This window comes from Pollicipes pollicipes, unplaced genomic scaffold (assembly GCF_011947565.3).
Source record: "Pollicipes pollicipes isolate AB1234 unplaced genomic scaffold, Ppol_2.1 Scaffold_1827;HRSCAF=2136_pilon_pilon_pilon, whole genome shotgun sequence".
NCBI lineage: Eukaryota > Metazoa > Arthropoda > Thecostraca > Pollicipedomorpha > Pollicipedidae > Pollicipes > Pollicipes pollicipes.
This window is the reverse complement of record NW_023596003.1, coordinates 54,841-70,885: the sequence shown is the minus strand read 5'-3', so window position 1 is coordinate 70,885 and position 16,045 is coordinate 54,841. Positions and strand designations below refer to the sequence as shown.

Genomic DNA, 16,045 nt, shown 5'->3' with positions numbered 1-16,045 from the left:
ACATTACCCACCCGCGCACCACCCGCACATCACCCATCCGCACATCACCCACCCGCAAAGCAAGCACCCGCACATCTCGGCTACAACCAGCAACCGATAACAGGGTACTACCGGCGGCCAACGGTATGATCACACTGCACACTGTCCAAGTAGTGGCAAATGTTTCCACGAATGTCGTATGCAGTTGATCCATGCGCAACAGATCTCTTCATTCCAGCCAGAACGGAGACGCTTGTCCACAAACAATATGGCTATGGTGAGTCTGTCCGCCTGTCCGTCCGTCCATCCGTCCACCCGTCCGTCTGTCCGCCTGTCCGTCCGTCCGTCCGTCCGTCCGTCCGTCCATCTTTCCTCATTTTACGCCGCTTCGTAACAGAAGCTGCAGAGATTGAGTGAAAAAAATGCCGAATGGAGCGGCGAGAGAGCTGACGCGTGGCTGCCGCTGCCTTGGGAAAGCAGCGGCGCGCGGTATTTACGCGAGGTGTGTTTTGGAATTGCTGCAACACGAGCCCAGAAACATTTCGGCAGCGCTGGTAAATAACAGCGACTTGTATAAGGAAATCTAGCCGGGGTAGTGGCAAACAAAATGATTTACTTAGCGCTTATGAAATGCGTGACAAAACTCCAACCGCGTTGAGCATTCGGAGAGTAGATTTTGAAATCTGGGTAGACGACGCTGGTTTTGGGTTGGTGAAAAGCTCGCATGCTAATGAAGCTGCGTGCTTTGGATTCTTTGCTCTGGGTATGTTGCTCCACTATGGGTGGCCCACTCGGGGCCACGGCCCCGCAAGCGGCTAACGGACAATGTGGCTAACGGCCGAATAACGGCCGTCTATGGCTATCGGCCGAATACATGGCTAACGGACTTCCCCAGAACAGTCGCCACCGCTGGAGTTGCACCGCATCTGCGGGCTCCATACCAGTGTTTGATTGAGATTCTTATGAAGGATATTCCTACTGCCTAATGCTTAATTCTTATAGCAAAAAGGATTATAAACGTTTGCAACGGTGTTGCATCGCACTTATATGAACTGGCGGGGATAGGGAGTTGGGGTGAGTAATCACTGCCCCGTTTTCCCCAAAGTTGGACGCGATTCGTCCTATTTCGCTGCGCGGAAAAAACTTCGATAGCGATAAAGTCTTCTCTCCATCGTTTTGATGCTTATGTGTCCCTTGTCTTTATCTCTCATTATAAGATACATGGGTGCGATGTGGTATGGTAGCAGCCAAGGTTTTCATCGCACCGAAAATTGTCTGGTCATGACAGATATATGTATAGCTAATTCAAAAATAAATCCTTGAAACGCTAATACTTTGGGACAAAAAAGCACCTGAACAGCTCCTGTCATGCAAGTTATATTGTTCTGCTCTGCTGCATAGCAAAGCAAACGCCTTAACGCTTGTAGCCATTCAGCTTCTGTGCAACGTTATCGTGAATTAACGATCAGCAGACCTCAACCGGTTAAGATATCACGACCTTCTTGAAACATGCACCTTACATTGTAGCTTTCAGACCCATTTAATCTATTCTCAAATATCGAAAAACTGCGACGTAAACATTTTTGGAAGTTCTTTGGTCGCCCATGAAAACGAAAATAAGCGATTAGGATAACTCACAAATAACTGTTCTTAAATAAGACACTTATCCCCACACCAGTCACTGAAATAGAGTAATAGCGAATATGAAAGCGCCAGCTTCAGGTGGACATTTCATGAGTGAGCAAACGTACAGGCCCTCCAATCCGTGACACTTATCACGGTCACATCTGAGTTCACGCATCTGGTAGCTTTAGAAGCTGCAAAGCACAGCATAGAAGGCTATCATGGCAGTATTTTAGCCGACGCACGGTAGTATGCTTTTAAAACCAGACCTAGTCCGAATGAACGCCATGGGGTGAATGGTAGGATACTCCGGCCATCGCAGGTCAACCGTGTGTAATCACTTTTTAATTCAAGCCACGTGGAGGCGCCGGAAGATTGAGCCATTTAATCGCCACCATCGTGCAATCAAAGGCTTACCTTGAGATCCCTAGATCAAAGGATCCAAGGCGCTGGTGCTCACGAGTAGTCATCGAACTGTGAAACACTTCACACCACACTATGAATAAGCGCCGTTATACTTTGTTCATACATCCTGGAATGTTCCTCTAAGGCACCTTGTAAGGCATGGAGAGGGTCACCCGTCTGCAGCACTTTTAGTCCTGTGTGCTGCCAGACAGCTTCTAATTGAATTTTTGACCAAGCGGTGCTTAGGTGATTAAAACCCCAGCTTCCAGACATTGAAGCAATCCGTTCCTTGCTGTTCAAAGCTGTTATCGGCGTTGCACTCTTTGACTGAACTTTCTTAAAACCCGGACGAAACCAGTTATGGTGAACATTGCGCATTTAAGTTATCAAATGCAAGCTCTAACACGCACAAGGTTGAAGGTGACGCGCACTGGTGGGAGCGAAACAATTCACCCCTCTGTGATCCAAAAATCTAATAGAGCTAGATACATCGAACTCACAGCACAGGTGACCTGTCGATGAACCCACTCATGCCAAAATTTGAGGTCCTTTGGTCATGATCTTTGGGTTACGTAAGGCAGAACGAGGTCAAACACCCGACTGTTGTTCGAGGGGCTTTCATACCACCTAGTACAACGTCCTTTGACCCACATGTCTCTTCCAACCAAAAGTTCACTGGTGTTGATATGAGGAACATTACCTTATTTGCCTTGCGAAAGGTCAAAGTGATGAAAATCAAAATGATTGTTTTGATATTTCCATATATAAATAAGCGGCAAGGACTACGCTAGACGACACGTTCATCACAGCAAAATGTTGATTGGGGTAATTTGTGATAAGTGGCCTCCTTTAAGTTCTTGAATTTCAGATACGATGCCAGCTAACGTCCCCATATTCAAGAAACTCGAAATGAGCGCCAAAATACCCCATAAATCAAGTTATGCAGTAAAAAAGCAGTTTCAGCTTTGACCGCGACCTGACCTTCATACCTAACCCAGGGCCAAAGAAATGAGCCATATTCCTAAATCTAGCTGTTCAATTGCCTAAAAAGCATTTGAAAGATATAAAGCCTTGTCTAACAATCTGTTGTCGCACCAGATTGACCGAATCTCTGGGAGTCGCGTTAGATGATTGGCCTGGCCTTGACCTGCCATAACCAGCAACCTACCACCGCACATATGAGTTTACATGTCCAAATTTGGCTATACAATTATCTACAGCCATGCAAAATCAGACGCGGCAACACCGCCTTGATCGGAAGTCATTCTGGAAAGGCCTTCAGAGGGTTCCAATTTACGCCCACCCGAGCGCATGTTAACGTCCGGTCTCCCTTCTTCACCCACCGCCCCACACCGAATGATCATCCGGGCTCTGCGCGGCAGACTGTGGTTGTCAGCCGTGACATCAGCCATGACGTCAGCCGTGACCCTTTTCAGGGGCCGCCGTGACACGGGGGCAGTCCGAGCGCCGCTCAAACCCCGAAGGAAGGCCCTGACTTGGGTTAGGCTCGATGTCGAAAGTCCCACAGATGGTCGCAGGGGTACCCTACGGCTCGCCTCTCTTTTGAGCTTCAAATAAAAATAATAGGCTATCTGAAAGGTGATGCGTAGACTGAATGAAATGACTTGAAATATATGTGTAAAAAATGGAGAAGGCAATTGAAAGTGTCAAACCGCTTGAGCTCGTTTCACTCCAGACGTAAGGAATGGCGAAATGCTGAGACTGAAATGCCTGGGAAAACAACATAACCTGCTTTGGCAAGGGCAATCATAAAGTATGTTGTTGCTTGGCCCTGATGGACGAGCCTCCCCTAGTGCGTCAAAAAACAAAGCTGAAGACAAAGGCACCACATATGGCGGTAACGTTCTTCAAGACCCCTGGGAACGAGTTTCGGCACGCGTCTCTGAGCGAGCGCAAAAACGGGTCTCCAAGGAGAAATGAATCAGGTCCGGCGTAATGAATAACTGAGTGAACATTTACTGATGCCACCAGGCGCGCTAAGACTCATGAATTTGTAATAAATACGCCTCGTATTGATTCACACAGGCCGACGCAGCAGAACCGTATAAAACCATGAGTACGGTCCTGCAGCCCTGGGGGATATCTCCACACTGAAGCCACAAGTACCCATTCGTCCGGAAGGAGTCACTCTCCCCATCGCCCGCGTTACACGCGCCGCCGGCGCTCCTGCATGCATAAGCTGAATCGTTACGCCTCCCCTCCACACATTACAGCGATTGCACGTCGCACCATTGTAATTCCTGTAATCGAACGGCGTGATCCGTACGCGACACACGACCCATCGCAACGGCAACAAGCCGCGTGGCAAAGTGCGCGGCGCCCGCGATAAGGTCGCTCCCTGATCACCCGGGGGAAATGGGCCGGTGGTAGCAGACCGCGGCGCGCCGACAGTCGCCACTTGTCGCCGCGCCCCAGGGAGCGCCGTGGCCCAGCTGTCGTGCGCGGCCGCGCGACGCACAACAGCGCCGCACGCACAGCGACGCCGCCGCCGCACGCACAGAGACGCCACCGCCGCGCGCAGAGCGACGCCGCCGCCGCACGCAGAGCGACGCCGCCGCCGCGCGCACAGCGACGCCACCGCCGCGCGCAGAGCGACGCCGCCGCCGCACGCACAGCGACGCCACCGCCGCGCGCTACACAACACCGCCGCACGCATGCAGAGCGACACCACCGCACGCACGCACGGCGACGCCACTGCCGCGCACACAGTGGCACCAACGCACGCACGCAGAGCGACACCACCGCACGCACGCACGGCGACGCCACCGCCGCACGCACAGCGACACCGCCACCGCCACACACAGTGAATCCACCGCCGCACACACAGCGATTCCGCCGCCGCACGCACAGCGATTCCGCCGCCGCACACACAGCAATTCCGCCGCCGCACGCACAGCGACCGTTCGCTGACACCAGCCGGCTGTGGAGAGGTGTGGTGGTGCTGGTGCTGGAGCTGTGCTGATCGTGTGCTGGTGCTAGCGGGTCAATGAAGAGGCACGTCTCTGCAGGCGGACCTGAGCAGGACCCATATAATGGCCCCGGTTACCGTCCCCCGCATGGCCCAAGTCCACATGAATCTCCTACAGTAATGCGAACATTTTGAAGGAAGTAGCACTGGTGAAGCTCGTAAGTCCTTTCACACCGTGAGAAATACAGAAGACCTGGGCTTATCACTTAATTTTAGGTTTCACGGCATGGCGCAATGCATGGTTTTCAAAGGCAATTTGCTTGGCGTAAAGTCGGTTCACGCCAAAGCTGTCCCTCAGATGAGGCAAATTGTCGCCGCTGATTTGCTGCTTAAAAGTCAAGAGGGTTATTTGTTAAAACAAATGATAACTTCTCTGTACTACTGATCGACTCATACCGGTTTTGTCCTGTACATACCGGTTTTGTCCTGTACTTTTCTAACTTCCAGTTACCTTGGTTCTACCTGCACGTTAGGGCGAGGTAGGAATAGACTGCACCTTTACCGCGTGTTTTTAATTTGCTGGTATGCTGTATATCATCCACATCGTGTTTTTATCGTCGTTCTTCCGGCTCCGTTCTTCAATGTTTTCGTCGTTAGTACCCGAATGTGCGCACGTAAATGCCCGTACCCGGTGCTACTGATGCCGCCCGTGATGGGTGTTCGTTTCTACTGCGGTCGTACGAGGGTGTTTATCTTTTAATGCTTGTGGATGGAAGCCAGCTGCTCTACCAGGGCAGTACTACAAAAACATGGCGCAAAGACACCGCGATAAATGAATGTCCATATCACCAGAAGTTCCCCACGCGCTAAATTAAGAAGGCTCGTCGTCCGGCACCCTGGTCGGACGACAAGCCTTCTTGGTGCCGGGCGACGAGCCTTCTTAATTTGGTGTCATTAACTCGGACCACTGGTGCAGATGATGATGGTCTCCACTTTGCCTCATAAACCGATCCCAGAGGTGATGAGCCTGAGTGGCCTGATACAACCACTCTCCCGCTTCACCAGTGGCGAACGAATTAAATTGTCCCACCCTTGCCGCGGTGGAAATGACAGGTAAAGCCATCGGGCGACGATCCCTTGACTGAGGCTGGAATACCATAGGGGACGGGGGGCATGTACACGTCCCGCTGGCACGAGTGCCACCTGTCTCCGTCCCGCCGTCCGCAGGTGCTGCACCTTCCGAGCATGTTGTGAGTGCTTGCTCAAGAGGCAGGTGTTCCTCTTTACACAACGCGTCGCTCATGACTAGCAGTATCTGCTGATCTAAATTGTCTATGTCCCGCCAGTCATGATAGGCATGCCTTTAACGCAGCGCCGCACCCCAGCCGGTGTGTCGATCTCGTCGGTCGCCACGTCACTGTCGTCAAGCATTCCGTTACACTATCCAACCGATATGTCATTCTCGTCAGCTGCTATGTCGCTCTCGTCAGCCAAAGTGTCGCTCTTATCGGCCGCTGTGCCGCTCTCACCGCCCGCTGTGTAGTTCTCGTCAGCCGCTGCATCAATCTAGTCGATCGATGTGTCGCTCTCGTCAGTCGCCGTGTCGCTCTCGGCAGCCGCTGTGTTGCCCTCGTCAGTCACCGTGTCGCTCTTGTCAGCCGCCATGTCGCTCTCGTCAGCCTTTGTGTCGCTCTCGTCAGCCACGGCGTCGCTCACGTCAGCCGCTATGTAGCTCTCGTCAGCCGCCGTGTCGCATTCGTCAGCCACGGTATCGTTTTCGTTAGCCACAATGTCGCTCTCGTCTGCCGCAGGCACTGTGCCGCCCTCCGACCTAGCGCGCAGGTCAACGTCGCTTTTTCCGGTTCAGTCCCAGCAAAGACAAGGCTTGGTCGTTTGCTTAATGCCCCACACGGAGTGCACTTTGCTGTATGCGGGCCTCTCCGGGGCACAGGTGTCACAGCGCCGTGGGCTTCCCACACACCCGCGAGAGAGACCGCACCGCCAGCTCGTCACTTGCCAAGGCGTCCAGTGGCTGACGTCTGTACATCCTTGAAACCGAAGAAGTGCAGCCAACTCGTCACGTGGAAATACGTGGCAAAGCTGACAACGGACAGGCATCCGTGCGTCCGCGTGTTACACGTGACCGGGTATGAAGCAGTTCCGGTTGCACTCTCACAACGTGCAGATCTGTTGGCTTTCTGACTTGGGGAGGTGGCAGCCAGCTCAAAACATGCGTATGTCATGACACATGACGCGGCAGGGAACTGACGGGGATCTGTCGCATGCAAATGTGTGGACAGCCAGATATTCGCACACCAGGCCGCGCACCAGTTTCTCCCTAAGCACTGTTCCACGTGTTAGAGAATGCATGCAAGTTTTCAAAGTGCTTTTTCAAAGCCTGTTTCATTTCGTTATGTTTTTGGTGCATTTGCAACACTGTGCGTTTCTTTTCAAGGCAGCGGTGAAGAAAAAGACTTTGTGCTACATAAACAGGAGCACCCTGCGTGCAGAAACTGTCTGCCGTTTTCAAGCTCATCTATGGATAGAGCCCCAACCAATGTAGCTTGGACACGCCCTGGGAAGGTATCGTTATAACATCGAAGTGTTTGGGATTAGTGACGTCTCAAACGTATCAGACAAAGCGTTCCAACACCACTCAAAATAATCACGATGTATCTAATCTTTGTTCCTGACAAATGCGAACAATTCATTGAACAATGCCGCACATATGACAACGCGAAGTGATTTCGCATGTCCAATGTGCCGTCGTGTAACCGTTATGCCGAATATCAAGACATCACACATGAATACCAAAGTTTTTTTCATCATGTGAGGTAATGAAAAATCCTAGAGAAAAACATGCTGCCCTTGAGAAAAATAGGGGTACCATTTTGAGGGTTTTGTCAAATCATGAAAACTCCACACCAAATTTTTGACCTTACGCAACACGAAAGATGCGTCTTATTCGGTCCAGCAAGCAGCATTAGGTTATTTTCTTAGTGTGGATCCCTTTCCCTGCTATCACGATGTTTTGTTTTTTACCAGCCAGACAGCAGACCGGGCATATTCTGTAGCCCGATCCGTGCAGACCAGCCCTGCCTTTGACATATTTTGTACAACAGGCAACAGCGACAAACATAGACCTTTGCAGCCAGTGATCCCACCACAACACAGCTTTCAGCAAACAAGTGTCAACATTTCTAGAAGTTGTGCCGTGGCCCATTCAGCTTATTTGTTTAAGACACCCTTTTATCAGGATGGTGTTTTACGCAATATTGGATGGAAACCCACCTCCGCTGGTTGGGGAAAAGCTGCTTGACTAGTTATTCAGCAGCACATGATACGTGTCCCTCAGCGGGAGCATTGCTTAGCCAGACTGCCAACGAAAGATCAGCTGGCAAGTTGCCAACGAGTTTCAACCCATGCCCAAGGCGGCCGTGTAGCAGCGTTGCGCAGAACGTAAAACATCTACAGTCGTGGTGGCGGAAGAGCGAAGGCAAAATTTAAGCACTTCACCTACGTCTGGCCGAGGATCGGAGGAAACCGCACCCGACCAGGGGAAGTTGACTTCCCCCGGGATCTCCCACTTCCAGACGCCGTGTAAGAAAAAGAAAGCTGCTGTTGTGAAGGTCTCGTCAAATCATGAAAAACGCACGCCACATTTTTGACCTTAAGTCAAATGCGAGGTCGCAAGAGGTCATGAAAGGAAAAAATCGCTCCGATGGACGCAGTTCAAACCTATATTGTAACGCCAATACGGATACTGAGACCACGGAAATAGCGCAAAGACTGGAGAGTCCATTCCGACCGCTTCTGTTCCACACAAGGGTCAAGCTAGATCAGGTCACCGTTCAAAATTGGCATTCCAGGAGGGTGCAATAACGATATTTTCCACGATGTGGCTCTGATCAAGTTTATATTTATGAGGTGAAGCTGTTAAAGAAGCATGTTAACACAAAAGTACGATCCTAAGCTGACCTAAAAGTAATCTGATGCTAACTCACGGCAAATTCATAAACCATCAAACTAAAAACATTGAAATTCTAACCGGGTCTAATTGTCCAGCACAACGTTTTCGGTGGTCAGAAATGGTGCGTTGTGCATCTACAGGTACTCAGGATCACATAACTCTTGTATACATGATGCATAGTCTCTTCAAAGCTTGGTAATGAAGTCGTAACAAAGTGTGAATAGTCACGTTAGTGCATTAAATTATGCATCATCAGCTGCATAAACACGATAAGGAGGCGGTTGCACGCGCCGCACTCATTCATCTAGCTTATCCGCTACCAACAGCATAGATCATCGACCTTGGGTGGCCTCATACCAACTTTCATGTTTTTACGTGACCGATTGTGACCTAATCATGCACATGAATAATATCACAACATATCAAGGGAGATTTGGGTTCTGGGTCCAAGATTACCTATTAAACCGCTTATTTTGAGCCCAGCATGTGTTTTGCAGACGGCACCCGTAGAGGCAGGTCATGCCTTCGGTCAAGGTCATGTGCTACAGGGTCATATGATAGGATATGATATGATGTGGTGTGACACATATTGTATATCATATGATGGTGTGGCACAAATGACGCTTATCACATATCATATGATGATGTGGCACATATGACACATACTAGGCGTCATATGATATGATTGGCTTTATGGCCATATGGCCATGCATGTCAGTTAGCACCTTTTCTTCACGCACAAACACCAGAACTGCACAAAGATATGTACAACGATGTATCATTCATGAAAAATAGCAAAAACTGAACCTGACGAAATGGATAAAAAAATAACCTGACCATAACCTAACCTGATAAAAAATAGCCTGACGGTAGCATTATTCGAAAAAAAAATCTGAGAGGCACAAACTGGGGGCAAAGTCATGTTCTGTCAATATAACAAGCTTTTGAACAATGGTAAATGACCTATAAAAGCGTTATATGTCATCAAATTTTGTTAGAGGTTAACCTCTTTGACACGACCTAAGTCACGAACAGGAATGCTAACTTGATCGATGAACAGATGCTGAAATCTCCGTGTTCCTGTAAGGGGAAAACTAACTCCACCTCTCCCGGCCGAACGCAGATCGCAGAACCGGACGTCACAACCTGAGTGGTGGGTTTACGGCACATAGAGCAAGCTATTGGGCCGGTGCTCTAAATCTAGTCCGCCAGGTCATCCTTCGAACACACAGCCGAAACGAAATATTTGCAACTGAACCAAAAGCTCGACAACACGGCTCAGAACTGGCTCCTGACACGGAGAAGCTGGGTTTCAACTCCACGATTTCATCAGCGCTGACAATGAGAACATGCCCACTGTTGGCGACCTGTTATCGATGGCTAGTGCCGGTGAAAATGATGTGTATATTTGGATGAGGGGCGGTCACGTATCTTCCAGGTGCGTGTTTTTGAGTAATTATATCAGATCTCGGCGATCAGAGCAGACGTGAACGTGAACCCAACTGCGTTTTGTTGTCATTGGGGCTTTACGACGCACCCAGCTGCTCAGGCTAAAAAGCGTCGCCTGCCTCCTACCCTGGCAGGAAGGACGGACACCGTGGGGAATCGAACCCCGTATCTCTAGTTTCCCAGACGCATGGTGGTTAAGACAGACACGCTAACTGCTACATTAACGGCACCCCCAATTGTATCATGTGTAGTCGGATGTACCATTTACAAAACGCTATGCGAGCGATCAAAAGACAGCGCACATTGTCCGGTTATGTGCCCCAGCATCGTTCCCAAGTTCCGGTATTTTGAGGGTTTCCTCCTCGGGTGGGTTCATTAATTTATATAAAACTTGGTCGCGGTGGAATGTTTAGAGAAGGAAGGGGTTTCCCTTGTGGGCGGGTGTAAAAGGGATTCACATTCTTAAGTAAAAAGCTTGTAAAACTCTGAAGGTCACCAGCTTGCCACTTACGTACCTTCGGAAACGTTTACCACGTCCGCTCATTAGGTGATGGTCAGTGCTGCACAACTTTGCCGCATCTCCGAAGAGCCAGACGATTCCTCGCAGCCAACGGCTTGATAACCTACTATACGGATATGAAAAAGTGAACTAAAAATGTAAGTCATCTCTAAATGCAATGTCTTAGATTCGCCCTTTCTACTCTCAGATGACGCGCTACGACCGGAAAATCGCTACCAAAATGACAGCGAGGCTATGTCCTATGTAGTAGGGGCAGCTGCGCGTCCAGACAGAAATATCCCGTAAGATGTCGCTTACGAAGCTAGTGCCAGTGGAGCACGAGCAGTAGCTCGTGTCGTTACGTCCATTCCAATAGCAGATATCAGTGAAGCGGGGACAATAGTTCGGTACCAGCGTTTTCACAATGGATTACAGTGCGACTTTTTAAACCCTTAAAGAGGTTTTCAGCGCATCTTCTCTAACGACACAAGTTTTGTCACCAATTTTGGGCTATAAATATTTTCAAAGATTTAAAACGTGTTTTAAGAATGTGTGCTTTGATAAAGTTCCGGTTGGCTGGGTTCAAGCAATGTCTTAAAGCTTTTACGCGAGGTGCGATGCCAGATCTCCCATTGGAGCTTTCGAAACTTTTTGAAACATGCGTTGGCATGTCCAATGCACATGCAACAAAAAAGTTCGTATACCCCTTCCGCGGCCTTCTTCATAGGCATACAGTGCTTACAATCCTTACACACCTAAACATAATCCACTTTGAATTATCCTTAAATCAAAATCATCTTCAAACCCGCCTTTCCCCACAGATGTAAAGACGTAAGCACTAAAAGCGCAGCCAACATCGAGCGTCCTGGACTGATCAACACGGCCGATCGCTAGGTCTGATATTCTCCTATCATTTGATAGTATTCTTTAATTTTTAAACCAAGGGCATGGGCGGAAAGAAAAGCTCTATAAATATTTGTGTGATTTGTGTTTTCATACAAAAAACTCATGCAACGTTGGAAACAGCTGGCTTAGCGGCTGAATGTTAATATAATTGCAAGAAAACAACCATTGTATGATCAGCGTTGAGTCTATGCTTAAGTTTCATGACAATATAAAGAACTTTTTAAAAATCTTTCAGCGTAGAAATTCCTTGTGAAAAGGTTGTTTAGTATCAATTGCTTTGCATGAAAGGCTTCACCCAAGCTTGGGCTTTAATCCCTGCTGCTTTGGAACGATGCTTCCTTAGTAGAGTCCCGACTTCAGCCAAAGTTTCTGAAAATAACCTGGGACGCTGGCTAATGCAATCTATTTTTGTTGACAGCCGATTCACCGCATATTGATTAATCGTGGCGCATTTTCCCGCCATCATCGGCTGAAAGCTAGATCGGTTGAAAGTGAAAAGTACAATATTTCCGTAAATCAAGTTGCGACTCTTCAGCTGGATTCAGCGTTCCTGTTCTCCTGCTTCCTGTTCTTTTTCCGACATCCAGTGACAAAGTACAGAAGGAGAATGGTACAGAAAATCGAGCGTGTCGACTTATTGTTGGTGTACCTCTTATGCACACCCGTTGGCCTACTGCCGACAGGTCGGACATCTGACCTGTAGGTCAGATGTCCGACAACTTTTACCGGTGTTAATTGTAGATTTATCCACGAAGGTTGTAGGCTTATTCCTTAATAGCTGGCACTGTCATTCTGTCCTTTAAAAGTTGTGATTGCTCAATTGATAACCTAATAACAGCTTATCCTAATAACTTCTTATACTGGATGCTTTACATGCTGAATCTTCTGATACCGGTTAACTCCTTCTGGAACTAGAAATGCTAAGTTATATTTATTCGACAAAGTCATGTATTTAGTCACGTGGTGACTCAATCGTAACTTTTGATTGACATTGGAACACCAGTGACGTCCAGAGGCGACGTAGTCCAATACACATTTGGCGTCTCCAACAAAGCCAGAACACAAAGGAAATTAGTATCATATTAGTAGACGTCAGATACATTGCAATTTTTTAGGCTATTGGTTGCCGGTGTTTTAAAGCAGATCTCAATAAAAATGGCTGCATTCAGACGTCATTCTGCTTTACGTCAGTTTGCCTGCTAAAGTCACGAAAATGGGACGACTTTGATGCAGCGGCAATGACTATTTGCAGGAGTTCGCAAATACTACCAGTTCCGCTGGTTAATGCCTCGCTATCATCTGCATGATGAGAAGTCGCGTCTGTCGTACCTCGCCCGTCACACGCCCTGCAAAACCTAACTTGCCTGTGATCTGCATTAAACTTGTTATCCACCCTTTCATTCCTTCGCAAAACAATGTCAAATCCAAACACCGCCGGAGGATGAGATTATTCGCCAAAATGCGTTTGGGAAACATTGGGCTGATATGGCAGCAGATAGTAAACGCACGAATACACCCTCGTCCTGATTCGCTGTTTTTTCACAACGCGGACTGATGTGGGGAACAGAAGGGGAATCGATGCGATCCCCAAGACATATCCAATATAATTAAGACAGAGCTTAGCAGAAAATATCAGTGGGTTGGTCTCAACGAGATCTCACGATCGGTGCTAGACTTTATGTTTGTAGATCAATAATTGACCCAATTATGTCAAGTCAAAGGACAAATGTTCCAGAAAATCGCACTGCTCAATTTTACAGAAGCGTACATACGAAACCATGTCTTGTGGTAACATAAAACCTAAGCAGTTGTGTTTCTTGTTCAATACTGGGCACAATGGTATGCGTTCTTAAATGTCTTGAACATACAGTTTTGGGGCGCGGCGTCGTTAATGACACATTAGAAACCACCGCTGCTCCAAAAGCAGAAAAGATTGGAACGCGTTTTTGCTGTCAAAACCGGCCCCAAATACCCCCTACAGACTACTGAAAATTTGGGCGCCATTGCACAACGCTCCGGAGAAGTGCCCTCAAAAAGCTTAAGGAGATCGCACCACCCCTTTCCCCCTATCAAGACAAGGGTTAACCTCGCTTTTGATGCATTCATGATCGGGTCACTCCCCCCCCCCCCCCCCTCCTCCCCGCAGTGCCACCGTCGCTACCGAACAAACGGCTTCGACCGATGTGGAGAGATGACCTTCCCTCCCCGTCGTCCCCAGCGAAAGGCTTGATATTTCTTGTGAGCTATGCAATATAATTTAGACCAGCCATTGATACCAAGCAACGTGATTTCAGGAACTTCGGTAGCCTCTAGCTGAACAATCAGATCCGTATAATCGACCTGGCACATCAAAGCCTCAGATCCAGCTCTTTTACAAAGAAGACAGGAGTTTCCTTGAAGCGCCCGGAAGGTGCAGACTATTGCTCAGAAACGATAGATTGAATGTCAGACCCTTTCCATCTAAGGCTGATACGGGTGCTACCGACCAGTATAACTGCTTCAAAGTTGCTTGTTTGCGTTTGCTGGTTGAAGGACCTCCAGGAAACAAACATTAATGGTCAGCCGGAATGCAGTGATATTGGCGCTGCGTCACATAAAGTCGAATCATTTGGCCCGGCGAAATGATTGCTATTCAAAAACGAGAGAGATAAAAGGATGCTTTGCACGTGCTTAGGAACCCAGGTTTTTCACGCATGGTGCTAGTTCAGAAAACAACCCCATGCAATATTTGTCAGAACTTTCATGTGAAGCAGGCGTGTTTCCAATATTTCGAGCATGCTGCGTCCAAACGCGTAGGCGGAGTGCGACACAAGAGACACCATCTGGTGCACCGGGTCGCTGGAAAGACTAATGCCGGTTTTCAACCGATCGGTGGCACTTGGCACGAAATGCGTGCCATCAGCCGAACCTCTGCAGACTTCGGAACTTAGAACTGTACCCGAACCAAAGTGTTCCGGACCAGTGATAGTGCGCCGTGCGTGGTAACTTTTACATTCAATTTCCTTGCAACTCAACTGTAGAGGCTCAGCTGGCGCGGCCTCATGCGTTTATGGGTCTGGACGTGGACGGCTCTTGTGATCGGTGGCTTGATGATTGGTGCCTTGATGATCAGCGGTTTGGTGTTTGGTGGATGTATCGGTGGTTTGCTGAATGGTGGCTTGATAATTAGTGGCTTGATAATTGGTGGCTTGATAATCGGTGGTCTAATAAATGGTGCCTCGTTGATTGGTGGCTTTACGATTGGTTGCTTGATGATTACTGGCGTGAGGATCGGTGGCTTGATGATTGGTGACTGGGCGATGGGTGACTTTGTGATCGTTGATAGATCGCTGGCCATTCCATTCGAGGGTCGTTATTAATTATCTTTTTGCCGGTAGTTTCGCTCGCATTTTGCGCTTAGGCGACCTACCTACGTTTGAAGAAAAAATGCAGCCTATACAACTGTCCAGGGTCCAGTTACTCTACCATTCTTTGCTGCCAGTATGATCAGACAAAATTAAGTAATGTCAGGACATCCAAGGCCGAGTTTGTTGAGATAAGCTAAATGATGAAATCATGGCAGACAAATATTTCCCTTCATATATTCTTATTTTGTTCCACTGTCAGCAACGATAACCCATATTTAGTATAGTTCGATAAGCGTTAGCCAGTAAACATCGCTGCTGGGTGCGCTTAATTCGTTGTCACATCATGATTAGTTGTCAAATACACGGCCTGAGTCTGTGAACGGAAATATTGACATAAGCGGTTTTACTTAACGTACCGCAAATATGTGTGGTTGCGATTATTTGCGGTTACAGGTTGCGCGATCACTGGCATTTGTGGTCGCAGGCTGTGTGATCACAGGTATTTGTGGTCGCAGGTTGTGTGATCACAGGTATTTGTGGTCGCAGGTTGTGTGATCACAGGTATTTAAGGTCGCAGGTTGCGTATTCACAGGTGTTTGTAGTTGCAGGTTGTGTAGTCACAGGCATTTGTGGTCGCAGGCTGTGTAGCCACAGTCATTTGTGGTCGCATGTTGTGTGGTCACAGGTGTTTGTGGTCGCGGGTTGTGTGACCACAGGTGTTTGTAGTTGCAGGTTGTGTAGTCACAGGCATTTGTGGTCGCGGGCTGTGTAGCCTTAGTCATTTGTGGTGGCACGTTGTGCGGTCGCAGGTGTTTGTGGTCGCACGTTGTGCGGTCACAGGTGTTAGTGCTAAGCTTGCGTATGATGTGGACAGGCAGTGGGGGACAGAGGTGGGAATCTTTGAATTCTTCATGTATCAAAAGTAAGACAACTATAAA

At 48.5% G+C, this 16,045-nt stretch overlaps 1 protein-coding gene across 1 annotated transcript in view; it reads right to left on the bottom strand.

The window, feature by feature from the left end:
* Nucleotides 1-6,367, bottom strand: part of LOC119095997 (tachykinin-like peptides receptor 99D) — a 102,235-nt gene extending 95,868 nt beyond the window's left edge. The window contains exon 1 of the mRNA XM_037218872.1: nucleotides 6,317-6,367. Coding sequence (XP_037074767.1) covers nucleotides 6,317-6,367 — 51 coding nt within the window. The remainder of the gene's footprint in view (nucleotides 1-6,316) is intronic.
* Between the last annotated feature and the right edge of the window lie 9,678 nt (nucleotides 6,368-16,045).